The 27,612-nt window shown below is 43.2% G+C and overlaps 1 protein-coding gene across 8 annotated transcripts in view; it reads right to left on the reverse strand.

The window, feature by feature from the left end:
• Zfp30 (ZFP30 zinc finger protein) overlaps positions 1 to 27,612 on the reverse strand; it is a 36,970-nt gene that overhangs the window by 5,978 nt on the left and 3,380 nt on the right. For 3 of the 8 annotated variants that reach the window (XM_029556522.1, XM_029556520.1, XM_029556516.1), the window contains exons 1-2: positions 5,968 to 6,700; positions 1,618 to 1,693 (exon numbers count right to left, since the gene is read on the reverse strand). Coding sequence is in view for 6 of the 8 variants with exons in the window: in XM_029556520.1 (XP_029412380.1) it covers positions 1,618 to 1,626 (9 nt within the window). In the remaining 2 variants the exon portion in view is untranslated. Of the gene's footprint in view, positions 1 to 1,617; positions 1,694 to 3,260; positions 3,307 to 5,544; positions 6,701 to 16,096; positions 17,455 to 19,050; positions 19,138 to 20,177; positions 20,305 to 27,431; positions 27,504 to 27,612 lie in introns of those variants that run through there. The other 5 variants (XM_029556521.1, XM_029556517.1, XM_029556523.1 and 2 more) reach the window with 4 other exon arrangements.

The raw sequence follows: 27,612 nt of genomic DNA on the forward strand, positions 1-27,612 counted from the left end.
AAAAAAAAAGAAAAAAGTTTACACAATGCAATGCCCTCTCCTGGTCTTTGTGGGCATTGCATGACATGGGTATACTTAAATACATGCAGACAAAATACTCATACATATAAAATAAAGTAAAAATAAATAAAACAAAAATTTTAATATGGTGGCTGGAGAGATGGCTCAGAGGTTAAGAGCAGTTGCTACTCTTGCAGAGGACCTGGATTCAGTTTCTAGCACCCATATGGTGGCTAACAACTGTCTGACTTCCTTGAACACCAGGCATTCTGTAGTGCACATATATACATGCAGGAAAAACACACTCATACACATAAAAATAAACCTTAAAAAAAGGTTTAATGTAACTACTAATATGTGTAAGATTATATATGCATATCATCCACATATCATAGTTTTAAAGATCACTAGTATAAATTTTTTAATTATATATTAAAAAACTGGTGGAGGGAATTGAGGCGAGGTCTCACTATACAGCCCTGGCTGGCCTGGAACTCACTTTGAAGACCAAGTTGCCTCGAATTCAGAGAGGTCCACCTGCCTCTACCTCCCGAGTGTTGGGATTAAAGGCATGCACTTCCATGCCTGGCATAGTAGAAAAAAAAATTTTTTTTTTGAGACAGGGTCTCCCTGGAGCCCCAGCTGTCCTGGAACTCACAGAGATCTGCCTGCTTCTGCCTCCCAAGTGCTGGGATTAAAGGCATGCGCCACCATGCCTGGCCATTAGAAAATTTTTTCAAGGAGAGGTTTTCTGATCCCTAGAGTTTCAGATTAAATATGTCCCTATTAGAGACTTTATTTCTGCTTCATCTCTGCTGTAAACAAAGATGAGCATAAAGAGATACTGAACAATTTGTCAGTGCATACCTGGATGAATATGAAAGGTACCTGGAGGCAGATCAGGGCTCCATCCCTCACTGGAAAGGAAGAGACTGGGAGCAGCTGTAGGAGGGGGCTTTGTTAGGAAGTTCCAGAGTAACAAATGAGAATGTTGATATAACCAGGAAAAAAAATGACAGAGATGGCAGGATGGTTTAACAGGTAAAGATGCTTGGCACCAAGCCTGACAACCTGAGGTTGATCTCTGAAAATAATAAGACAGGAGAAAACTGATGCCGGGTGTGGTGGTGCACGCCTTTAATTCCAGTACTCAGAGGCAGAGGCAGGCAGACTCTGAGTTCTAGGCCAGCCTGGTCTCCACAGCGAATCCAGGCCAGTTGGGGCTACAAGGAGATCCTGTCTCAAAAAGATAAAAAGAGAGAGAGAGAGAGAGAGAGAGAGAGAGAGAGAGAGAGAGAAAACTGACTCCACAAAGAGTTGTCCTCTGATCTCCACAGGTACCTGTAGCACCATGAGCCACCCCCTCTATATTTCTCTCTCTCTCTTTCTATCTTTATATGTGTGTTTACTCTCTATCAATCCTCTCTCTCTCTTTCTCTCTCTCTCTCTCTCTCTCTCTCTCTCTCTCGTGTGTGTGTGTGTGTGTTTAATCCCTGGGATCCACATAGTGAAGGAGAGAATCAACTCCAGAAAGCTATCCTTGTATAACCCCCCAAATAAATAAATAGATGCAATTTTTCTAAAAGACAGAATTCAGGTAGAAAGAAACCAACTTACGTGTGCCATGATTTTAGAACTTCAAGAACTGGCTGGCCCTCCTCAAGGGTCATTTACTGGAGAACAATCCACAGAGCTGGGGGAAGAACGTGAAGCCATGACATAGGAATTGGCTCAGAGTTTCAAATTTAAAAGTCAGTATGCCCCACCGCTCCATCCCTACATGCAACCCCACTTCCAATGCCCAAACTGCTCGAGAGGTAGTTTACACAGAACTGTATCCTCCTCAAAACGATAGGAAGATCAGCTGTAAAATGTGGCAGTCAAACTTTAGAATGCACCAGAACCACTTAGAAGCATAGTTAAATAGATGACAGGGCCCAAGAGAGTTTGGTATTGAGCAAGTTCAGGGTTGGGGCTTGAGAATGTGCATTCGTGTTTCTTTTCTTTTCTTTTTTAATTTTTAAAAAATATTTTATTTGGCCGGGCGTGGTGGTACACACCTTTAATCCCAGCACTTGGGAGGCAGAGGCAGGAGGATCTCTCCAAGTTCAAGGCCAGCCTGATCTACATAGTGAGTTCCAGGACAGCTGGGGCTACAGGGAGACCCTGTCTCAAAAAGACCAAAAAAAATTTATTTATTATTTTTATTTTATGTGTGTAAGTGTTAAGCCTGCATGTAGGTAAGTACACTCGTGTTGTGCAATGCCTGTGGAGGACAGAAGAGGCCATCGGATCCCCTGGAACTGGAGTTATGGACAGTTGCTAACTGCCATGTGGGTGCTGGGATTCGAACCCAGGTCTTCTGCAAGAACAACCAGTGTTCTTAACTTCTGAGCCATCTCTCCAGCCCTTTTTAAAAATTTTATGAGCATTTTGCATGCATGTATGTGAGTGTACCACATCATGTGCAATGCCTACAGAGGCCAGAAGAGGGTGCACATCTCTTGGAACTGGAATTATGAATGGCTGTTAGCTGCTTATGTGGGTATGGGTGCTAAGACTCAAACCCTGGTCTTCTGCAAGGGCAGCCACTGCTCTTAACCTCTGAGCCATCTCTCCAAGTCCTATTTATTATTTTTATGTGTATGAGTGTATTGCCTGCATGTAAGTACACCCATGTCAAGCAATGCCTGCGGAAGTCAGAAGAGGTCATCAGATCCCCTGTAACTGGAGTTACAGACAGTTGTTAGCTACCATGTAGGTACTGGGAATCAAACCCAGGTCCTCTGCAAGAGCAGCCAGTGCTCTTAATGAATGAGCCATCTTTCCAGCCCTATTTATTTTTATGTGTATGAATGTTTTGCCAGCATATATGTGAATGCACCACATGTGTACAATGCCTGTGGAGGCCATAAGAGGGCATCAGAGCCCCTGGAACTGGAGTTATGGATGGTTGTGAGTTACCATGTGGGTGATGGGAACCAAAGCCAGGTCCTCTGTAAGAGCAATCAGCACTTTTAACCACTGAACTATCTCTCCAGCTCCTCTGTTTCTGTTTTGTTTTAATTTTCCAGTACTGGAGATAGAGCCCACAGTCTTGCACATGCTGAGTAAGTGCTCTGTCACTGAGCTCCATCCCTTGCATTTCTAAAAGGTTCCCAGGAAATGCTAATGCTGCGGATGCAGATGCCACACTGAAGAATGACCAGGGCAGGGGCTGAGGGTGTGCCTCAGTTGTAGAGCATTTTCCCAGCACCCACCTGGTCTGTAGGAGAATCACCATGAATCCCAGGACAACAGACAAGGCTAGAGTAATACAAAAACACAAGAACAAAGTAGATGAAACCAAACTAAAACTTATTAGTCAGAAGAGACACTAGAGGATTTGGATTAGCCGACCTGAAAAACTAAGGATGCTGCTCATTTACTAGGGTTTGGGAAAACAGATACTAAACAGTACCTCACCAAGAGAAATGATACACAGATACAAAGTATTGATAATGAAACCTGAAAAAGCAAATATCTTCTATCACAAAGAAAGTAAATATTCTCCAATAGTAAATAAATTATCACATATTTATACAATGAAAAACTATACAACTAAAAATGAAGGTAAAATTCTTTTTCAGTATCATGGGAAGATAGGCACTACACATTGTTGGGGGAAGATAATAGGTTGAAAAATAGTACTGGGGGGCTGGAGAGATGGCTCAGTGGTTAAGAGCACTGACTGCTCTTGCAAAAGACCCAGGTTCGATTCCCAGCACTCACATGGCGGCTAACAACCATCCATAGCTCCAGTTCCATGGATCTGATGCCTTCCTCTGACCTCCTTGAGCATTGCATGACATGGGTGCACTTACACACATGCAAACAATACTCATACACATAAAATAAAAAATAATTTTTTTTTGTCTTTTTGAGACAGGGTCTCCCTGTAGCCCCAGCTGTCCTGGAACTCACTATGTAGTCCAGGCTGGCCTTGAACTCCACCTGCCTCTGCCTCCCAAATGCTGGGATTAAAGGTGTGCGCTACCACGCCTGGCCAAAATAAAATATTTTTTTAAAAAAAGAAAAATAGTATTAGAAAGCGATTATACTTGGCGGGAAACTACATGTACATGTAGATACCTATATGTATGAGTGTAAAATGAGTTGTAAATGAGAATAAAATTCTACTGTTAACTCTGCTTAATGGTAATCGACATGCTCTTTACTTTGTTTTCTCTGGAGTCTTTGGCACTTTTTTAAAATTAAAACTTTCAAAATTAGGAGAGGAGGAAAAAAAGGGTGATGGGGTGATGCATATGGCCAAATCATATCATATACATGCATGAAAATGTCATGATGAAACTCTTTATCCTGTACAATTAATACACACTGAGAGACAAAAAAAGAAAAAGAAAGAAGTTGGGGCTGGAGAGGTGGCTGAGCAGTTAAGAGCACTGGCTGCTCTTGCAGAGGACTGTTTGGTTCTCAGCACCCACAAGGCATCGAACAACCATCCGTAACTCCAGTTCCAGGGGATTTGATGCTCTCTTCTGGCCTCTGATGGCACTGCAGGCACATGGTACACTTAGATGCAGGAAAACACTTATACACATAAAATTTAAAAACATATAAATTAAAAAATTTTTCGAGAAAAAATGTTTAGAAATTATCACTTATACCTGGACATAAATTAAAAAGAATCTTTCAAGAAATATTCCAAAAATCTCAATAGTGCCTTTTGTTTCCAAATCTAGAGCCAACAAATTTGACCTCTTTTAGCTGTTCCTTTTCATGATTAAACCTTTGGGACATGTATCTTTTCTTAAATTTAACTTTTAACTTTAATTTCAGTGCTAGGGATTGAACCCAATGTCTCCCACATATTAGGCAAGTGTTCTACCACTTAACTATATATCCCTAAGTATATTAAACTCTGTACATTTAAATAACATGCTAATATTGCTATACTCTAGTCCTTAACAAATCACAGATCAGCCTTCGGCAGAGATACATCTGCATTATGAGAATCCTTATAAAAACAGCGTTCACGGGGCACATAGCAAATTAACGGTAGTACTGCCATGAAGTAGGCATCAAAAAGAGGAATGCCCTAATCAGGACCCCTACCACTAAGATTACTTCATATATTTATTTAGTTGTTTGTTTTTTAGAGGCCTCAGAGGATGGAGTGTTGGAATTACAAGCAGGTTAAACTACAGGCAACACCATGCACAGCTGAAAAGATCAGAGAGAAGGAAATGCAATAATCTCATGTCCTGGAAAATCAAACTTATTTCCTAAAAACAAAGGGGTAACAGACACACGTAATCTCACTTTTCAACAGAAGCAGCTGCGATTTGCCTCACCTACTCTGAGTCCTCTCTAAAAACAGTGGCAGATCTAGATAAGAATTCACTATATAGGCTTAATTTTTATCTAAGACAGGGTCTCCTGCAGCGCAGCGCTAGGGAGCCGATAATGACCTTGAACGCCTGATCTTGGTCAGAGCCCCGCCTCCCCACGCTTGCAGGATCCCGGCTCACCCCCACGTACATGCAGGGCAGCTAATGACAGAGAGGCAGTCGCAGTCACCGAAGTCTTGAGTGTGCTGCTTTGGACAGACTGCACTGGACACCGGGGTTGCCCATCACCTGGGGCTACCCAGTGTTCAGTCCTGATGTACCCTTCGGGTCCGCTCAGTTCCGGGATGGGGGGGGCGGACCCCAATCTACGGTCCGGGCGTTTTGCATGGTCTCCACCATGGAGTGCCCTATGGCGTTTTGCATCATCTCCATCATAAAGAGCCCTATGGCGTTTTGCAAGGTCTCCATCAAGGAGATGCCGCTGGGTCCTTCGGCGCGCATGCGCGGCGCGCTCGAGGTAGGCCGCACCCACACACCGACCCGCACCACCACACCCGAGGACTGGCCCTTGTGTCCCCTGAAGTGCAAAGGTCACCCGGCTCTCGGTGCTCACCAGGCTCCGGGACCCTCAGGCACCAGGTTCCGTGGGTCGCGAGTGCGCAGGCGCGTGAACGGCGGGCGACCAGTATTCAGCCCTGCAACGGCGACAGCCTAGTGACCGTTGCTACTGAGGATAATCCGAGTTTGCGCCCTCTGACAGCTCTGATCTCGAGCCAGAAAGGCCAGTACACCGGCTTCTTTCTTTCCGTTCCTGCGAGCCCCGCCCCGAGCGCCTCGACCCCGATGCGCAGTGCGCAGGCGCACAGGAGACCCGCGGGTTCTTCAGCCGAATCCGGGAGGCTTCGGTGGCAGCTGCACTGAGGCCGGGGTCCGAGGTTGGGCCAAACTGGCTAATCCCCTCTGTCAAGTCACAGCCTGGAGCTGTGAGCCTGACCTTGGCCAAGCTGACAACCTGATGCTGCAAGTGTTGCCTACCTAGGGCATCTGGTGTCTGCAGAGCTGTCCTCGAAGATCAGTTGCTTTCCGTGTTATTGCTTGACATTCTCATCCAAGGATTCTTATTCAATGAGTTATAATCAATTTATTTTGATGCTGTGTTTTCCAAGATTTGGTTTTTGGGAGTTCCTGAAGGTTGGATTGGGGGCGGGGATAATTTAAGACCTAATCTTATTCTGTAGCCCAGGCTGGACTGAACTCATGATCCTTCTGCCTCAGCCTCCCTTGTATTGGTATTACAAGTATGAAACACCATGAGGGGTTACTGGATATTTTGTCCTTTGATAAGTTCTTGGGGGGGGGGTCTTTTTGAGGCAGGGTCTCCCTGTAGCCCCAGCTGAGTGCCAGGGATTGAACTAGGGGCCTCTTGGATACTATGCAAGCACTCTACCACTGAGCTACAACCCAGCTCACTATTGATTCTTGTTAACATTTCTGTTTTTTTCCTCTTCAGACAGAGTCTTGTTTTGCCCAGGCTGACCTCAAACTCACAATCCTCCTGCCTTAGCGTTCCCCCTAGTGCTGGGATCCCAAGCTTGCATGACCTGACCAAGCCCAGCCACCCATAACTACTCTCTGACTGCAACTTTCAAAAATCACCCATATTGGGGTAAGCTTTTTTGATGATGCAGTGGCCTTTGAATCACAAATGCTCTTATAACTCCAATAAACTCAATGATTCACTACACTTAACAAAAAAGATGTATGCTCACAATTTTCCACATAAAGTATAAATTAAATATGCCTGCTGATATCTCAATGGAAGCAGAAGAAATTATTTCCTGAAACTATAATACAAATTAGAGATTTTAAAAACTAGGTTAACTTTAACCCCAGCGCTTGGGAGGCAGAGGCAGGCAGATGTCTGTGAGTTCTGGGCCAGCCTGGTCTACAAAGAAGTTCCAGGCCAGCTGGGGCTACAGGTTTCAAAAATACAAAAAAAAAAAGGGTAAATAGGGCTGGAAAGATGGCTTGGCGATTAAGAGTGCTTGCTGGGGGCTGGAGAGATGGCTCAGCAGTTAAGAACACTTGCAGAATGTTCTTGCAGAAGACCAGGGTTCGAATCCCAGCACCCACATGGCAGCTAACAACTGTCCGAAACTCCAGTTCCAGGGGATCTGACAGACTCTTCTGTCCTCCTCGGGCATTGCATGACACGGGTGCACTTACCTACATGCAGGCAATATACACATACACATAAATAATAAAGCTGGGCATGGTGGTGCACGCCTTTAATCCCAGCACTCAGGAGACAGAGGCAGGCGGATCTCTGTGAATTCAAGGCCAGCCTGGTCTACATAGTGAGTTCCAGGACAACTGGGGCTACAAGGAGACCCTGTCTCAAAAAGACCAAAAAAATAAAACAAAATTTTAAAAGAGTGCTTGCTACTCTTCCAGAAGGCCCCTGGCCTCCTTGGGCACTGCACTCATGTGCACAAATCCACACATAGATACAAACATGCACATAATTTTTTTTAATGGGTAAATAGATTTGCCATGATGGCACAAAACTGAAATCCCAATACTTAGGAGGCTAAGATAGGAGAATCAAGGATTCCAGATGAGGCCATAGCCAAAGCCAATCTGCTATGCAGACCAGGCTGGTTTTGAACTCACAGCCATCCCATCTCAGCCTCTCCAGTACTGGGATTACAGCTGTGAGCCACCATATCCAAGGTCACAATGTCACTTGAAGTACACAGTTTACAGGCCTGTGAGTGCATCGAAATGGCCACCAGAGTTGTGAAGCCATGAATCCCCTGGGATTTGGTGGACAGAAGTCTCCCCTGCTGGTATGCACAGGCCCAGCTTGGCCCCTGCTCCACACTGTGGAATGCCAGGGTTTCACAACTTCTGAGGTTGCAGAAGGTCACAGATCTCAGAAGTCCATGAAAGCCAGATAGGGCCAAGAGGAAACAGGGGAGACTATCAAAGTCCCTGGAGTCCCCTGGGCCACAGAGTGTGGGATGCTCAGGTTTCCACAGCTACTCTGTGTACGTACCTACTGTCCCTAACCACCATAATACTTCCTCATAAAAGACCTGGGAATGCATGCTGCCTCTGTCAAGTCTTCTTCCCATTCCACCAAGGCTGGTCTGGCTATAGATCAGATCTATACTTTGAGATAGATTATGTTTAGCCAGTATGAGTACTTTGAGAATCTTCCAAACTGGACCATACTATCAGGTTCTTCTCTGTGCCTGTGACCTATGATAGGAAGATGACAAGGGATATTTTACTCTAAAGGAGTGGTGCAGAATTCATTGTTTTTTGTTTTGTTTTGTTTTGTTTTTCCTTAAACAGAGTCTAACGTATTGTAGCCCAGGCTGCTCTCAAGCTCTCTACGAAACTGAGGATGACCTTAAACTCTTGCTCCTCCTGCTGCTGCCTCCCAAGAACTGGGATTACAGATGTGCACCATGTGTGGCTTTAAAAGAAACTACATCTCTAGCTTTCAAGGGCTATGACATTCGATGTCTTTACATTTAAAAGGTCATCTTTAGCTACATTAACAAGTTTGAAGCCAGCTAGGGCTACCAAAAATGAACCAAAACAGGACTGGTGAGATGGCTCAGTGGGTAAAGGTACTACCAAGCCTGACAACCTGAGTGTGATTCCCAGGACCCACGTGTATCAACATACACAGACACATATTTTAAAGTAAAAAGAAAATTAAGGGCTGAAGAGATGGCTCAACGGTTAAGAGCAATGGCTTTTCTTGCAGAGGACCTGGGTCTGCTTCCCAGCACACACATGGTGGCTAATAATTGTCCATACCTCCAGTTCTAGGAGATCCAATGCCCTCTTCTAGCGTCCCCAGGCATTGCATGCACAGGTACATTTACATGCAGGCAAAACACTCATACACATAAATGAAAATAAATTTAAAAAGGAAAAAAAAAAAACAAGAAATTGATTTCATCACCATAGGAATCAGGTATCTTTATGTCATCTTACAATTACTGAAACAGAAACAAAGGATCACTACAAGTTCAAGACCAGCCTGGCCTAGATAATGAGTTCTAGGCCAGGCAAGGCTAAAATGGAAAATAAAAAAGACAAAAAAATCCTGCACATATCTAAAGATGCCATTTACACTTGTCATTTCTTTGAAGTTTAGTGGTTAACGTACTTATTCCATGTTCTTACGCCACGTTTTAGACATGCTGGGTCTCAAAATTTAAAAGCCAGCAAGATGGTTCAGTGTATATAAAGGTGCCTGACAACCTGAATTACATCCCTGGGAATAGAGGGTTGACCTCTGACCTCCACATGTGTACCATGGAACATGTGTCTCAACCCCCACACTAAAGATGTTTTTAAAAAATTAAAATGTGGGAGAGATGGCTCAGCAGTTAAGAATACTGCACAGTGCTCTGGCAGAGGACCCAACTTCAGTTCCCAGCACCCAACTTGACTGGCTCACAACAGCCTGTGACTCTCAAATCATTACAGTGAGACCCTATCTTCAAAAAGAAAAATAAATAAAATGAAAATAATTTTAAAACATTTTAGTAAATAGGTTTAAATACAAACTTCTAGTATTTAGTGTTTTTTTTTTCTATGTACTTAAAACATATTCCTGGGTACCATAGGGCTCACCTGAGTGCCAAGAGGGTAATTACACAAATAGTGAGATGGTTCACGTATGAACAAATTCCTTATGAACTTGGATATTTCCCTTTTGCCTCAGCCTCCCAAGTGCTGGGATTATAGGTGTGAGCAACTTTATTATTTTTATATGTATGAGCATATTGCCTCCATGTATGTAAGTGCACCCGTATCATGCAGTGTCCATGGAGGTCTGAAGACAGCATCAGATATCCTGGAACTGGAGTTACGGATGGTTGTTATCCGCCATGTGGGTGCTGAGAACCAAACCCAGGTCCTCTGTATGAGCAACCAGTGCTCTTAACCACCGAGCCATCTCTCCAACTCCTTTTTTTGTTTTTTAAGGCAGGGTTTCCCTCTAGCCCCAGCTGGCCTAGAACTCACTGTGTAGACCAGGCTGGCTTCAGTCTCACAGAGATCCACCTGCCTCTGCCAGGATTGAAGGTGTGCACCACCATGCCCAGCCCCACCCCCTTCTTTTTAGAAAGGGCCTTACACTTCCCACACTGGCCTTGAACTAGGTATGTAACTGAGAATGACCTTGAACTTGAGAGCCTCTTGCCACCCATCTCCAGAGTGCTGGGATTACAGCATGTGCCACCATAACCATGTGCTGGAGATCCAACCCAGGGCTTTGTGCATGTTAGGAAAGAACTCTACCAGCTGAGCTACATCCCTAGCCCCTGGCTTACGTTTCTTTCTTGAGGATCAGGAAAATATTTACTTGACTTAGCGAAATTTACTGATCTGTGTTTATTATTTAGAGCACATGGGGAAGAATAGAGACTTGGTTAAATATGCTGCGTTCAGAAAGTTACTTGGGGCTGGGCATGGTGGTGCACACTTTTAATCCCAGCACTTGGGAGGCAAAGGCAGGTAGATCTCTGTGAATTTGAGGCCAGCCTAGTCTATATAGCTAGTTCCAGGCCAGGCCAGCTGGGGCTAGAGACCCTGTCTCAAAAAAAAACAAAAAAAAAAGTTACTTGGGAATGGCAGAGCACATGACAACCTGAGATTTCTTTGATACATATAGTTTAATATAATGTGCGTAATAAATTTAACAGCTGAATCAAATGCATGTAACGCTCTTTTCATTTCTGTTGATGATATAAAATACCCTGACCAAAAAACAACTTAGGGGAGGAAGGGGTTTATTCAACTTACAGGTCTGGGTTGCAGTTCATTACTGTGGGGAAGTCAAAGCAGGAACTGAAGCATCACATCCACAAGGGAAGAGCAGAGAGTCAGTGCAGGTCCTCGCTGCCGCTTTCTTCACCTTCACTTGTTTTTTTTTTCTTTTCTTTTCAGTCTTTTTGAGACAGGGTCTCCCTGTAGCCCCAGCTGGCCTGGAACTGGCTATGTAGACCAGGCTGGCCTTGAACTCAGAGCTCCACCTGCCTCTGCCTCCCGAGTGCTGGGATTAAAGGCGTGCGCCACCACACCTGGCAGCTTTCTTCACTCTTATACAGTCCCTTAGCACTGGGATTGAGGCGCGGACTGCTGCACCCCAGCTTTTTATGTACGTGCTAGGGTTAAAAACACAGGTCCTCCTGCTTGGTGGTGAGCACTTTACTGACTGAGCAATCTCCCCAGCTCCCCCCAAAATAATACTTGTCAAACATTTATCATATTCAACAACTTGTTTTAAACTATGTACTTTCTTACTGGGCATGGTGGCTTGTGCTTACAATGTCAGCACTAGGCTGAAGGAGGAGTTCCAGGCCATCCTTGTCCACTTAGATTAAGAAGCAATAATATAATTGATATATATCTATAATGCAAGAGGAGACGGGCAGATCAGAAGGCCATACCAGTCAAACAGATCCAAGATGGGTGTAGTGGCATGCACCTGTAATCACAGCACTGAGAAAGGAGCACTGCCGCAAGTTCAAGGCCAGCCTGGGTGACACAGTGAATTCCAGGTAGGCCAGGGTTACAAAGCAAGACCTTATCCCAGAATGCCAAAAAGAGGATGCTAGAGAGCTGGCTTAGCAGTTAACAATGCGTACTGCTCTGGCAGAGGACCGGAGTTCCACTGTCAGCACCCATAAGGGGTCTCACAAGCACCTGTAACTCCAGCTCCAGGGCTATTGCTCAGGCCTCCGAGGGCACTTGAACTGATGTGCACAAACCCACACACATACACATAATGAAAAACAAAATAAGAAAAGGGTGGAGGCAGAGGAAAGGGGAAAGGGAAAGACATCCAGTTGGATGTGATGGTACGCACCTGGGACTCCTAGCACTTGGGAGGCTAAAACAGGAGGATCAGGCGTTCAAGGCTAGCCTGGGCTATATAAGACTCCATCTCAAAACAAACAAACAAAAAACCAAAATAACAAAAGGGGGAAAAGATAGATCCCAAAAGACTGGAATATAGTGTAAGATAAAGTTTGTGTTTAAAATTTAAGTGTTGGGGCTAGAGAGATGGTTCAGCAGTTAAGAGCACTGGCTGCTCTTACAGAGGACCTGGGTTCAATTCCCAGCACCCATGTGGCAGCTAACAACTGTCTGTAACTCCAGTTCCAGGGGAATCTGATGACCTCTTCTGAGCTCTGCAGGCATTGCACGCATATGGGTGCACTCACATACATGCAGGCAATACTCATACACATAAAATTAAAATAATAAATATTTAAAAAACAAAAAAACCCTGAAGTGTTGAGACAGCTGTATATTATATTCATCCCTGCCTGCCTCAGTCTAATACCCCAACTGAATAATCAAGCATTTATGTTTTAAAATATAAACCATAAAAGAGGAAAACATGGGACTTTTGAAAATATATTGGAATGGGAAAAAATGATTTACAAAAGCATTAACACCAATAGATGCCATCTGACCATGAATTCATAAGTTTACAACACAAACTCCCTCCAAAACAAACTTTTTTTTAAAAAAAAGCAAAATAATATAACAAACCAAAGTCTAGAGGAAAAAGTCTTACACAGCCATTAAGAAAACAGCAATCAATAAAAAAATGATATTAAGATATGCCACAGAAAATGTGATCTTTAAAAATAGCAGAAAGTGGTATTAAATGCAAATTACAAATAGCAGAAAAATGCAAATTAAAACTGTCATAACATTTACCACTTAGCAGACTGGCAAAAATCAAAGTTTAAAACCCAGTTTCAGCAAAGTTATACAGGAATGACACTATATAACATTATAGAAAGAACCGAGTTAGTAAAACTTGTCTTTTTTGTAAATGCACATAGTCTAAAGTACAAATTCAACCCAGGATATAGCTTTAATATATATTTGTATATAGAAACTAAGTCATATGTACAAACGTAGTCACCTCATTCTTCATTTCAAAGGAAATAGGAGCATCTGTGTACTCAGGAAGTGACTGGTTCAACAGACTGGTTCATTAACTGTGGTATAGGCCCAAAACACTATGCAGACAAAGACCATGACCGAGGATGCTAGTCTATATTCTCTAATACATTTCATTTTCTACACTCGGAAGCACTCAAGGGAATCATTCTTCAGTAGTTTATAAAATGTAGTTCCAACTTCAGGGGGAGGGAAAAGTCTCACTACACAGCCAAGGTTGACCTGGAACTCAAAATTGAGCCCAAGGCCTCACCATCCACAAGATCCTCCCACTTCATTCTCTTGAGTGCTGGGATACAGGCGTCCGCTACTACACAGGCTAATTCCTTAATAGCTACAGATTACCTCAGAATCTGTCAGTTGTTTAAAAAGTATTATTTCCTTGTTTAATTTTTGTTTCTAACCTATTATTTCCTCTTTCACCTTTTAAAATTCTCCATCTTGAGACAATGACTTGCTGATTTCAGTTTCCTGGAAACATCTCCTAGTCCACATTCCAATTATATTGCATAAATTATCAAACATAAAATACTTTTCAGTTTTAAAAAGCTCAACTGTTATTATATTTTCTTTAATTAATAGTTATTTTGAAGTTAGTTAAAGAGTCCCAAATGGAGAGACTTCTCTAGTCCTACATAAGAACGTTCCACATTCCAATTATATTGCATAAATTATCAAACGTAAAATACTTTTCAGTTTTAAAAAGCTCAACTGCTATATTTTCTTTAATTAATAGTTATTTTGAAGTTAGTTAAAGAGTCCCAAATGGAGAGACTTCTCTAGTCCTACATAAGAACGTATTTTGTGTCATTTCAATCAACTGACATTTATTCAGATTTGCTTTATGGTTCAAGACATGGCAAAAAATTTCTTGTATGAAAGAATATTTTGTAAATTTGGGTAAATCCATGTATTTCTGCTAGACCTTTAAACAGTTATTTGTCCAAATGTTCTATCCTGATTTTGCTCCTGACTTGAAACAGGTATTATGAAAACCCAAGCTGTTTTTCTCTTTGTAGTTTCATAAACTTTTGCTTTTTATTTATGGAGGCTATGCTCTTAGTTACATATGAATACAAATATTCAGATCCTTCTAATGAAATTAATTTTTGGCTCATATATGATTTTATTTTTTTCCCTACTTTTATCAGTAAATTTTTGTTGCTCTTGAAGTCTTTCTTGGGTAATTTCTTCAGTTAATTATTAACAGCAAGCTTTTTTTCCTCCTAGTCTTCAATTTGAATGCTTTTGTGCCTTTATTTTGTGTTTGTTGTTTTTTGAGACAGGGTCTCACTATGGAGCCCCAGGTGGCCTGAAACTCTCTATGTAGACCAGGCTGGCCTCAAACTCACAGAGATCCACTTGCCTGAGTACCAGGATTAAGTTGGTACCAGGATTAAAGGCATATGCTTTTCTGCTTGAACATTTTTAACATTTATTCAAATGAGCCACATATTTCAGGTTTTAGTAAGACTGTCATTACCTCTCACATCTAAGCAAGTTGTTATTTCAGATTGCATCCTTCACGTAATCCAAGAGTCATATGTTAATGTTTAAAAACTGTAATTTTTTTCCAATTCACCTTTTGCGCAAATCTAATTGCCCTGAGTTACTATAGGAAAATACCGACTGCTTTTGCAAATCTTCCTGTGGAAGACATCTGATCTCACCTTCACTCAAAATGAATTTATCAGGAGAGTCCACACAGTGACTTTCTGGAGTCAACTTTCTAATTCAACGTATTTCACTGAGTATTCACTCACGTTACATTCTAGTAATTTTCATCCCAGAATCAATTACCATAGATTTGACATGGGATAAACTGTGACAGCAAACTTCATTTTTTTAAAAAATGCACAGGGTTAAAAAGCATATGAGCATTCCGAAAACAGAAGCGAAGGAGATAATGAAAAGGAGAGACCAATATTTCCTGATAGTTTCTACTTGCTAGTGAGACTATTCCAAAGGTCTTTTTACTGAATTCAGTGAACCCTCACAATAGCCTTACTGACGGTTAAAAACCAGCAATCCAGAGCAGAGGGGTGAAATGATTTGGTAATAAAACGCAGGTGGTAAAAGATGCCTATTAGAGGTAAAAGCTCTTCTACACCGAGAAAGTCCACGGTTGTCCTGCATGCTACTACCTAGAGTTATAATCAAAGCTTACTCTTTTTACTGGTAATAGAATTAGCTTTTCTAGTCATAATTTAAAGTTTTTCCTGTATAAGTTTGATACTCAGTAAACTGTGGGTTATGAAGCAAAAGAAATTTGTAGTCATCCAATGTTCTTACAAATGGCTATTCCATATTTTTCCTGTATAAGTTTGATACTCAGTAAACTGTGGGTTATGAAGCAAAAGAAATTTATAGTCATCCAATATTCTTACAAATGGCTATTCCATAAGGGACAGCTGGGGGAGGGGGTATCAAGGGTTTCCTGTTCTAATCTTATCATAAATTACATAATGTTAAGTACAGTGTGAGCGCAGGCCATCACACACACCTCATTTTTATAAGGCTTCTCCCTAGCACAGGTTCTGTTGTTTAAAAGGAGAGCTGAGGGACACATAGGTTTCCCTTTGCTGACACTATGAACATTTTTCTTCTATGTGCTTTTGAAAGTGTTGGATAAGGATTCCTAAATAAACAAAGGACAACCTTCAAATGCACAGAATTTCGCCCACTGTATGTATTCTCTGGTGCTTTTTCACCTGTAAGAGCCGAGTGAAGGCCTGTCCACACTCCTTACATTCATAGGGCTTCTCGCCAGTATGAATTCTTTGATGTTGCGTGAGATGGGACCTCTGCCTAAACGCCTTACTACACTGCTGGCATTGAAAGGGTTTCTCACCAGTGTGAATCCTCTGGTGTAGAATAAGAGTTTTACAATCAATAAACGCCTTCCCACATTCTTTGCATTCGTAGGGCCTCTCACCAGTGTGAATTCTCTGATGTCTATTAAAGTAGGAAGGACAGGCAAAGGCCTTTCCGCATTCCTTACACTCATAAGGCTTTTCTCCAGTGTGAACTCTCTGGTGCTGAATGAGATGTGCTTTCTGCCTAAAGGCCTTCATGCATTCCTGACACTCATACGGCTTCTCATTGGTATGAGTTCTGTAGTGTTTCATAAATGCCGAGTGACAGAGAAAAGCCTTCTCACAGTAGTTACACTCATAGGGTTTTTCCCCAGTATGAATTTTCTGATGATCATTCAGGTTGGAAGCCCAAGTAAAGGTCTTGCCACATAAGTTACACTCATAGGGTTTCTCGCCGCTGTGAATTCTTTGATGTCTGGTTAGATTCGCACTCTTGTTAAAGGCCTTCTGACACTTGTGACATTCGTAGGGCTTCTCGTTGGTGTGTGTTCTCTGGTGCTGGAAAAATGTAGAGAAGTAGAGGAAGGCCTTCCCACAGTGCTTGCACTCATAGGGCTTCTCGTCCGTGTGAACTCTCTGGTGTTGGACCAGCAGGGAGCAGTTAGTGAAGGCTTTCCCACACTCCTTGCATTCACAGGGCTTCTCCCCAGTGTGAAACCGATTATGCTGAAGGAGGTAGGCGTGCTTTTCAAAGATCTTGCCGCATATCTCACACTGATAGGGTTTCTTGTTTATCTGGTACGGAGCAAGGTGGAAGTCATAGGCAAATTCTCGGCCACATTCTTTCAATTCATCACATTTCTCTCCAGAAAAATTCCGCTGCTGCTTCATCTGATCTGTGTAGTAGATAAAGGCATTCTCGTACATTTCCTTAAGTTTGTCACTGGCAGGGATTCTTACCTGTTGAGGGAGGTTTTCACCTGCTTCCTGTTCATTCTGTTTAGTTTCAGAATGAACTGTCTCACTTAGAACAAAAGGGGTAGGCTGAACAAATTCAGCTGACACTTTCTCCCGCAGGGCTGACAACTGTTGCGAATACTCTGGAGACTGGGGCTGTGTCTCAAGCAGTCCCTTGCATTTCCAATCATTTCCAAAGCAAGACTCCTCAAGGCAAGAAGTATCAACTCTTTCTATTATTTTCCATTTTAATGATTCCTTTCCAAAAATGCCACTCTCTAGAGATAAATTCTTAGTTTCATTTAGAGACAGCAAATCTGAAAGAAAATAAACACATTTTTCCAGTTTTAGGAGACATTAAACTTCTACATTAGAAATAAATAGAAAATAAAGCTCTTACGATGTAAAAGGGGCTGGAGAGATGGATCAGCAGTTAAAGCACTGGCCGAACAAGCAAGAGAAGCAGAGGTCAGATCCTCTGAACCCATATAAACGCTGAGCAGGCGTGGAGGCTCAGCTTTAATCCCAGCCTCGCAAGGCAGAGACAGGGAAGCTGTGTCCCGAAGCAAGCTGGCTAGTGAGACTAGGCCTTGACTGAGAGGAGACCCTGCTCAAAAAGACTGTCCAACTCTAGGGGCTCTGACACCCCTGGCCTCCACTTGTACCTGCACGCCCCACCCCACCCCCACCCCACACACCCCCACACAGTCTCTCAAAAATAATAAAAAAAACAAAATTTAATAAAAGATGATTGTCATCAACCTACACATGTACCTGCATACACACATGCTCCCCCACATATGTAAACACATAACACACACATACCATATACACATGAAAAAAAAGATGGAAATGGAACAGGTGAGACAGCTCAGTGGGTAATGGTGCTCGGTGTGCAAACCTAACAAACTGAGTTCAATCCCTGATCTCACGGTGGAAGGAGAGAACTGGTTCCCAAAAGTTGTCCTCTGACCTCCACACCAATGCATGCATGCACACACGGTAACAAAAAATTTTTAATAAAAAAAGCATTAGCTTAGGTAACTTTCAAATATTAACATTTACTGTGAAGAAAAACAGTTGGAATAGTTACATTTTAATATCAGACAAATAGACTTCAAGATAATCCATATTGTCAAAGATAATTTTATCACAATGACGAGTATATTTATTGAGTTAGCAATCAGAGTTGTAGTTTTGTAACAACAAAGCCTAAAAATACATGAAGGAAAAAAAAAAGCCAATTCTACAATCATAATCGCAGACTTTATAACCATCTCCCAGTAACTTACACAACCTCCAAAAATTTAGTAAAGAAAAAGAGAATATAAATAAAAATAACACTGTCCACCACTGTCAGCACTGGTTAATTTTTATAAAACGTAAACATCAGCCAGGTGTGGTGGTGCACACCTTTAATCCCAGCAGTCAGGAAGCAGAGGCAGGTGAATCTCTGTGAGATGGAGGCCAGACTGGTCTACATAGCGAGTTCCAAGCCACCTGTGACTACACACACACACACATACATACACACACACACACACACACACACACACACATCAAAACTGCTGAATAGTGCCAGCAAGATGGCTTAGTAGATTAAGGCGCTTGTTGCCAAGCCTGACAACCTGAGTTTGATCCCTGGGACCCACATGATGGAAGGAGAGAACAGACTCCCAAATACTCTTATGCGCAAGTACGTGCACACAAACATAACCTATTTCTCTCTCAATAAATACAGTAAAGCTTTTTAAAGTGTGCTGCTCTTCTTCCCATTTCTCATGCTGTTTCAAAATGCTGGGCCCGATGGCACAGCTTTCTGTACAGTAGTCCCTCAGGGGAATGTCACCACCACTCTGTGGCTAGTTTGGGCTTCCCTAAATACCATTCCCATGACTCCCAGAGCGACTCACCTGGATACCATCCTGCGTGCTCCGCCATCCAGGGTTCTTTCCCTTGCTCTAGTAGTGAAATCACTGCTGGCTTAGAAATGGCAAGTCCTGCCAAAGAAGCAAAGGTTAAAATCCAGCGTAGAAAAAAAACGACGAAAAAAATTTTGATATAGAATTAGTTTAACCTAAAACAAACCAAGAAGCCTCAGAATGGTTACAGTAAAAAACAAAACAAAAAAACATTTAGCGAACACTTGAGCAAGTAATTGCTTTCTGGAATCACTGATGAAAATGTAAGTAAGTAGAGAAAGTAGCATGAGGTTCAAGGCCAGGCTGGTCTACATAGTGAGTTCCAGACCAGCTGGGGCTACTCAAAAAAAAGAATGTGTTTCCCCAAATTTCAGACAACCACTTTCTGTCTGCATCCTACAGAGCCCTCTACTGTCCATAATGTGTCTCCTTAAGAGCCAAGAAGAAAAGCCAATTACAAAACTGGCCAGAAACTGATGTGAAGGACAGTCACCAACAGAAAATATGAACCTGGAAATGGTGACTACACCTGTGAGCCCAGCACTCGGAAATGGAGGCAGGAGGGTCAGACGTTTAAGGCCATCTTTGGCTACACCGTGAGGTCAAGGCGAACCTGAGATACAAGAAAACAAAAGAGGGCTGGAGAGACGGCTCAGCTATTAAGAACACTGGCTGTTCTTACAGAAGACCTGGGTTCGAATCCCAGCACCCACATGGCAGCTAACAACTGTCCATAACTCCAGTTCCAGGGGATCTGACAGCCTCTTCTGTCCTCCGCAGGCATTGCATGACATGGGTGCACTTACCTACATGCAGGCATAACACTCATACACATAAAAATAATAAAATATTTAAAAAAGAAAACAAAAGAACAGAACATATGAAGAGGCCTGAGAGGTAGACATACCTCTCTGGGCTACAGAGCTCAGACCAATCTTCTGAAACAAGGAACAGAAATTTAGATATCTGAATATTTAGATATATGAATCCTAAGAATTTGCCATGGAGAGAGCACAATTTGCACTGAGGATTGAACCCAGGCCTTGCACCTGACAGACTAGCACTCTACCACTGAGCTACATACATCCCTTAGAGTTACAAGGAACAGATGCCCTTACCCAGTGACACAAAGTTACTGTAGGTCTCCAACATCACATCTCTGTATAAAGATCTCTGATCAGGGCCCAGGTATTCCCACTCCTCTTTACAGAACTCCACAGCCACATCCCTGAACACCACCAACTCCTGAAAGGAAAACATGATGTCATACAGCCAACAGTAAAGAAAATCATTTCAGGCAAATGATAATATTTTTAAAAGGTTTTCCAGGGAAGGAATGTCGCTTCCCAGCACCAGGGAGACAATCTGAGGATTCCAAGTTCCAGGATAGCCTGGGCTACATAGAGAGATCCTGTCTCGAACAAAATTAATTTTTTTGTTTCCTATTGAGAGAGGGTATCCCTGTAGCCCCAGCTGGCCTCAAACTTGCTATGTAGACCAGGCTGGCCTCGATCTCAAGAGATTTGCCTGCCTCTGCCTCCAAGTGCTGGGATCAAAGGTGTGTACCACCACACCTAGCAAAATTTCCTTTAAAAAATTGTGTGTTTGTGTGTGTGCATGTGAATGAAGGTGCTGGAAGAGCCCAGAAGTGGGTGCTGAATCCCCTGGAGCTGGAGTTACAGGTGGCTGTGAGCTGACCAGTGTGGATGCTGGGAACCAAACTTGGGTCCTCTGAAAAAGCAATACATTTTCTTAACTGCTGAGCCATCTCTCCAGCGAACCATGTAAGGTTTTTTAGAGGTATTCTAACTAAGAAATAGTTCAGAATTGGAAGCTTACAGCCCAGTAGGAGAAATATGAACATACACACAGCAACCCTGTGTTGTGAACTGCATAAAACCTCACATAACTGTGGATGGCTTCCACTCATCAGGACATGATTCTAGGCAACAATCTAATGTTGAATAACTCTATAAAGATGCTAAACTATATGCTGCTTCTGTGGAGTAAACGCTAACTTAGCTTGGAGCTTTGAGAACAAATTCTGAACATTTCAAGAACCAGCCTTTGACTCCTGAATAATAATTTCGGAGCCCTTGAATATCCTGCCTGGTGAGGATGTTTCTTTTTTTCAATTGTGTATGCATGTGTGTATCTGTGAACATGAATGCAGTGCCCATGGAGGCCAGAAGAGGGTGTCAGATCCCCTGGTGCTGGAGTTACAGGTGGACGTGAGCTGCCCAATACAGGTGCTCAGAACTAAACTCAGGTCCTCTGGAAAAGCAGCATGCAGTCCTAACCACTGAGCCATCTCTCTAGCCTTGTCTCTTCTGTAGGCCTGAAGCGTTGGGATGTGGGTTAGACCTCTAGGGAGCTGGAGGCTGCGTAACAAAGTGAGCTGCGGGCACTACCAGTGAATCCAAGGGGCACCAGGTAAGTGTCCCTTATTGTCCATACTTCATACATGCTCCATACATATACACACACACACTTCACACCACGGCCGAGAAGCAAGCATGTCTCCAATTCACTTTCCAGGATGACACACCTACAAGCTTGTGAATGTTTTTCCTAGACTTTGTCCTGGGTGATTTTTCTCTTTACTAATCTGCATCTTTCACAGTGACTCCACTGTGTAAGGATAACTGCTTCCCTCAATCCTGCAAATCCAACCAAAGAAATGCTCCAGACTGGCCAGGCATTGTGGCTCAGATTTGCAACCCCAGCACCAGGGAGGAGAGCTCCAAATCCCAGGTTAGCCTGGGCTACATAGTTGAGTTCCAGACAAGTCTGGGCTACAGAGTGAGACTCTATATCAAGTTAAAAACAAATCAACCCACAGATGAGGTACAGCAGCTGAGGGTAAGGATTGGGCAAGTGGGGAATGCATGAAGGAAATCAGGCATTACACTAGAGCCCTTAGAGATGCTCTGAGCGAGAGAATTTAACTGTCTCTTAGTATGGTTAGAGCAGCTGCCCAGAAGAATGAAGCCATTTGTTGATGATCATTTACTTTCGGAACCTGACACCTTCAAATGGAAGCCTGCAAACATAAGTGTCAGTGAGCATTCTGGGAGGAGTTTGGGTTGTGATTAAAACTAGTAACTGAGACACTCCTGGGGACAAGAGACAGAGCAGACCCTTAGAAACTAAAAGGTACCAACTCCTCTTAGGCCCACAAGAGAAGCAACAGCAGTCACTGAGCCAAGCTAAAGAGACTTTTCCTTCCCAGAATTCTTGCCTCCAGTGCAGTCCCTGACGGCCACCGTGAATGAAGCTCAGCAGGGCCTGTGTCAGAAGGGCCCAACTTCTCCTCCTTTTCTGTCCGTTTTAGGTGCTGGCCAGAAGCTAAGTACCCTTTTTCTGATACTCTGGGCTTCCTAGCTCTTTCTCTGAAGCTCCTCTCCCTACCAAGTGGCTGACCTCTATGCTAACTTAAACGGTGTGACCTTCCGCCCACCTCTCCTCCAGGCAGCTGCTGCTATTTATAGTTCACGGCTCTATTTTTCTTTTAAACTCTAATAAAATTGTCCTCAAGATCTCATTCTTAAATTCTTTTATTAATTACACTAAGAACCCCAAGAGGGGACCCTGATTTCCCCTGTGTAATCTGGTGACCATGAAGGGACTCCCAAATTCTAGTAAGAATCACTCATTCTTTCATTTTGTGCATGTGCATTTTGTGGCACACATGTGAAAGTCAGAGGCCAACTTGTAGAGACTAGTTCTCTCCTTCCACCATGTGGATGCTAAGAATCGGACTTAGGTTGCCAGTATCGGTGGCAAGCACCTTTGCCCACTGAGCCATCTCACCAGCCCTGTTCATTCCTTGACCTGGTACACTGAGATGGGTGACCCAGCATAACACCTAACCTGTGAGACTTGCTGGAGCTTGGGTATTTTTTTGTTTGTTTTGAAACTAGGTCTCAAGTAGCCCAGGCTGGGCTTGAACTCCTGACCTTCCTGCCCTCCCAACTAGCTAAAATCATGGGCTTATGCCTCCATGCCCAGCAAGTCAAGGGTTTTACCCTAAAATTCTGCTTGCAAGTTCTAATAGCTTTAATACATAAAACCTGTTACCCACCCATCTTGTGTCCTCCTTGTTAGTTAAGCATGGAATGCACATGTCCCCTCATCGAGTGCAGAACCAGGGACAAACTGGCCAATGCAGGCCAGGCCACTGATCAGTATCTCACATGGGAAAGTCCTCTAAACCATGAGGAAGGTATTAAAAAAGAAAAAGAGGAGGGAAGGGACAGAAGGAGGGAGGGAGGGAGGGGAAGGGGAAAGGGAAGGGATGGAAGGAGGGAGGGAGGGAGGGAGGAAGGGAGGGAGAAGGGAGGGAGGGAGGGAGCGAGGAAAGACAGAGATGGTTAGATGTTTAAGAGCATTTGCTGCTCTTGCAGAGGACCTGGGTTCCCAGCACCCACATGGTGGCCACCTGTAATTCCACTTTCACTGGATCTAACACTGTCTTCTGGCCTTCATGGATCTTCATGTGGTTGGATCTCTGTGAGTTCAAGGCCAGCCTGGTCTATGAAGTGAGTTCCAGGCCAGCTGGGGCTTCAGGGAGACCCTGTCCTCAAAAAAAACAAAACAAAAAAACGTGGAGCTGGAGAGATGGCTGTTAGGAGCACATGCTGCTCATGCAGATGATCCGAATAACTCAGCACCCAGCACCTACACCAGGCAGCTCACAGCTGTCTGCTCAGGATCCAACACCCTCTTCTGGCCTCCACAGGCACCCACATACACATAAATAAAAATATGTATCTTCAAATTTTATTTATTATTTATTTGTTTTTATATGTATGAGTACTGCCTGCACTCATATAAGCACACCCATGTCATGCAATGCCCAAGGAGGTCAGAAGACAGTGTTGGATGCCCTGGAACTGGAGTTAATGGACAGTTGTTAGCCACCATGTGGGTGCTGGGAATCGAACCCAGGTCCTCTGTAATAGCAGCCAGTGCTCTTAACCATCTCTCCAGCCTCAAATAATATATATATTTTAATTTTTTTTAATGTGTATGAGTGTATTGCCTGCATGTATGTAAGCACACCCATGTTGTGCAATGCCCGTGGAGATCAAAAGAGGGCGTTGGATCTCCTGGAACTGGAGTTACAGACAGTTGTTAGCTGTCATGTGGGTGCTAGAAACTAAACCCGGGTCCTCTGCAAGAGCAGTCAGTGCTCCCAACCACTGAGCCATCTTTCCAGCCTCCCAAATAATATATATTTTAACTCATTATATATATATACATATATATATATGTATAATTTAAAAGTCTTCTTCCCTTTAATTTAATATATAACCATCATCTTTGTGGGTGATATTATAATTCTAAAGAGTCAACAGGTGGGCTGGGGGTGTGGCTTACGGCTGAGTACCTGTCCAGCATGTGCAAGGTCCTAGGTTCAAACCCCAGTACTGAGAGAGAGAGAGAGAGAGAGAGAGAGAGAGAGAGAGAGAGAGAGAGAAAAAACACTCTTTTATAAAACAGTGACACATCCTCCCTTTTTCACTTACAAAATTAGTGTTTATCACTTGACACAGGAGGTGGGCTTAAAGGAGTCTAAGAAAAAACTCCAGCAAGTGAAGGAATGAGTGGGGATTTCCCACCTATCACTTCATAAAAACCTCAGTGATGGGGCTGGAAAAATGGCTCAGTGGTTAAGAGCCCTTCCTGCTCTTTCATAGGACCTAGGTCCAGTCTCCAGCACCCATATAGTGTCTAATATCTGTCCTTAAGTCCAGTTCCAAGGGATCTAATGTTCTCTACTGGCCTCTCTGGCACCAGGCACATGGTGCACTTTCATTCATGAAGGCAAAACACTCATCTATGCAAAATAAATCTTAAAAAAAAAAACCCAAAACCTCAGTGATTCTTTTTTGATCCTATATAATTTTGAGACAGAGAATCTACCCAATTTTCCCAGGCTCGGACCTGAATAAAACTGTCTCCTCCACTAATCTGTGTCCAGTTTTCTGGTAGAAGTGGTTAGTAAACAGAACCTCCACGTTCCACCAGGGGGTACAGGGAATAGCTCTTTCCCAGCACACTTACTCAGGAACTAACTGTGAGATCAGATGCTCATAAAAGTCTTGGATATCGGAGCTGGAGAGACGGCTCAGCACTTAAGAACACTGACTGTTCTTGCAGAGGACCTGGGTTCGAATCCCAGAACCCACATGGCAGCTAACAACTGTCCTTAACTCCAGTTCCTGGGGATCCGACAGCCTCTTCTGACCTCTGCGGGCATTGCACAACACGGGTGCACTTACCTACATGCAGAATACATACATACACATAAAATAATAAATAAAAGCCGGGATTGGTGGTGTATACCTTTAATCCCAGCACTCAGGAGGTAGAGGCAGGCAGAGCTCTGTGAGTTCACAGCCAGCCTGGTCTACATAGTGAGTTCCAGGACAGCTGGGGCTACAGGGAGACCCTGTCTCAAAAAGACAAAAAAAAAAAAATTTTTTTTAAAGTCTTGGATATCAAGGACAAATAAAACTGTAACTAAACACATTTCTGTAAACTGGACACAGTGGCCCAAGGCTGAGGCCAGTGGATCATGGCAAGTTTGAAGATAGTCTGGGCTACATACAGAAGGTTCCAGGCTGCCCAGGGCTATGTCTCAAAAAACAGGAAAAAAGCAACATCTTTGTTCTTGCAGATGGAAAGTTATTAAGCAGAATAGAAAAAGACAATGAGTTTCTGATGGGAATAAGGAAGAGAGCATCACCAGAGTCCAGATTCCTAAGGAATAAATTATATAGCTGTTCTTACAGGGGGGAGATTGTCAAAGGGTCTGTAAACTATAAACAAATAAATGTAAAACCAGGTGGTGCAACCCTGTAATCTGGCATTTGGGAGGTAGGGCAGAAAGCTCATAAATTCAAGGTTATCCTGGCTACACCCCAAGTTCAGAGCCAGCCTGAGCTACAAAAGACCATGCCTTAAGAAGGAGCTGCAAGTTTAAAAGCAAGAATGTTTTTCCTTAATTGCAAATACCAACCCCAACATTTTTCTTTATAGATTTTTTTTTTTTTTTTTTTGAGGCAGGAGCTCATGTACCTCAGGCTGGCCTAGAACTTAAAAGGTAGCCCAGGATGGCTTCAAACTTACGGTAATCCTCCTGTCACAACCTCCTGAGTACTGGGGCTTACAGGCTATACCTACTACAATTTTATATTTTCATTTTTCTTGATCCAGAGGATACAAAATAACAATAATAGTATATTTTGTGTATTAGCATTTTTGAGGGCCCTGTACATATCAATTTAGTCACTAAAAATCTAATAGTAGTGCTATTATTTCCTCCAGTTCTAGATAAGGTGAGGAACAGAAAAATGAAGCAGGGGCTGGTAAGACGGCTCAGTGGTTAAGAGCTAATGCAGATCTTGTCCAGCCAGAGTTCATTTCCCAGAACCCACATCAGGTGCTTCACACTGCTGGAACCCTAGTTCCAGGGGATCCAATACCCTCTTTTGGCCTCCAGAGGCACTGTACTTATGCATAAATCCACACAGACACTGACAGACAGATACACGCGCGCGCGCACACACACACACACACACACACACACACAAATTGAAAAAAATTTTAATTAAAAGAAAAATTAAGTAAAATTCTCAAGTACACACACATATTGCAATTCCTACATGACCTGGGAGAACAAAATTATGCTGAGCATGGTGGTGCACACCTTTAATCACAGCACTCAGGAAGCAGAGGCAGACAGATGAGTCTGAAGTCAGCTTGGTCTACATAGCAAATTCCTGACCAGTCAGGACTACATAGTGAGATCTGGTATTTAAATTTAAAAAAAAAAAGGTGTGTGGGGGGGTGCTGGAGAGATGGCTCAGCAGTTAAGAGCACTGGCTGCTCTTGCAGAAGACCTAAGTTCAGTTCCCAGCACCCACATGGCAGCTAACAACCACCTGTAACTCCAGTTCCAGGGGATCTGATGCCCTCTTCTAGCCTCTGTGGACACTACATGACACAGGTGCACTTAACATACACACAGGCAAAACATTCACACATACAAAGTGAAAATAAATAAAAACTCAATTTTCTTTAAAGGCAAAAATTATGCTGACAAAATCTCAAACTACACTTGGTTACTATGACAAAGTGGAAACCAGAAAGGGCAAGTCCATGGGAGCCAGGCGTGGTGGCGCACACCTGTAGTCCCAGCACTCGGGAGGGAGAGGACGGTGGATCTCTGTGAGTTCAAGGCCAGCCTGGTCTACATAGTGAGTTCCAGGACAGCTGGGGCTACAGGGAGACCCTGTCTCAAAAAGACCAAAAAAAAAAACCACAAATGAGAAAAATAATTGAAAGAAGAAACTACACCTCACCTTGAATACAGTGTTTACATCCACAATGGCCATGCTTCTCAGTACCTGGGACACCTCTGGAAAACTGCAGAACTGGAAAAGAAAAACGGAATTAGGAGAAACTGGGTCTGTCTCGTCATCAACTATGACCCACTCTCTGTGCCCTCTGCCTGCGTACACACACAAAGCTGAGTTACTTTTC

Source organism: Nannospalax galili, unplaced genomic scaffold (assembly GCF_000622305.1).
Source record: "Nannospalax galili isolate Female #2095 unplaced genomic scaffold, S.galili_v1.0 scaffold886, whole genome shotgun sequence".
Lineage (NCBI taxonomy): Eukaryota > Metazoa > Chordata > Mammalia > Rodentia > Spalacidae > Nannospalax > Nannospalax galili.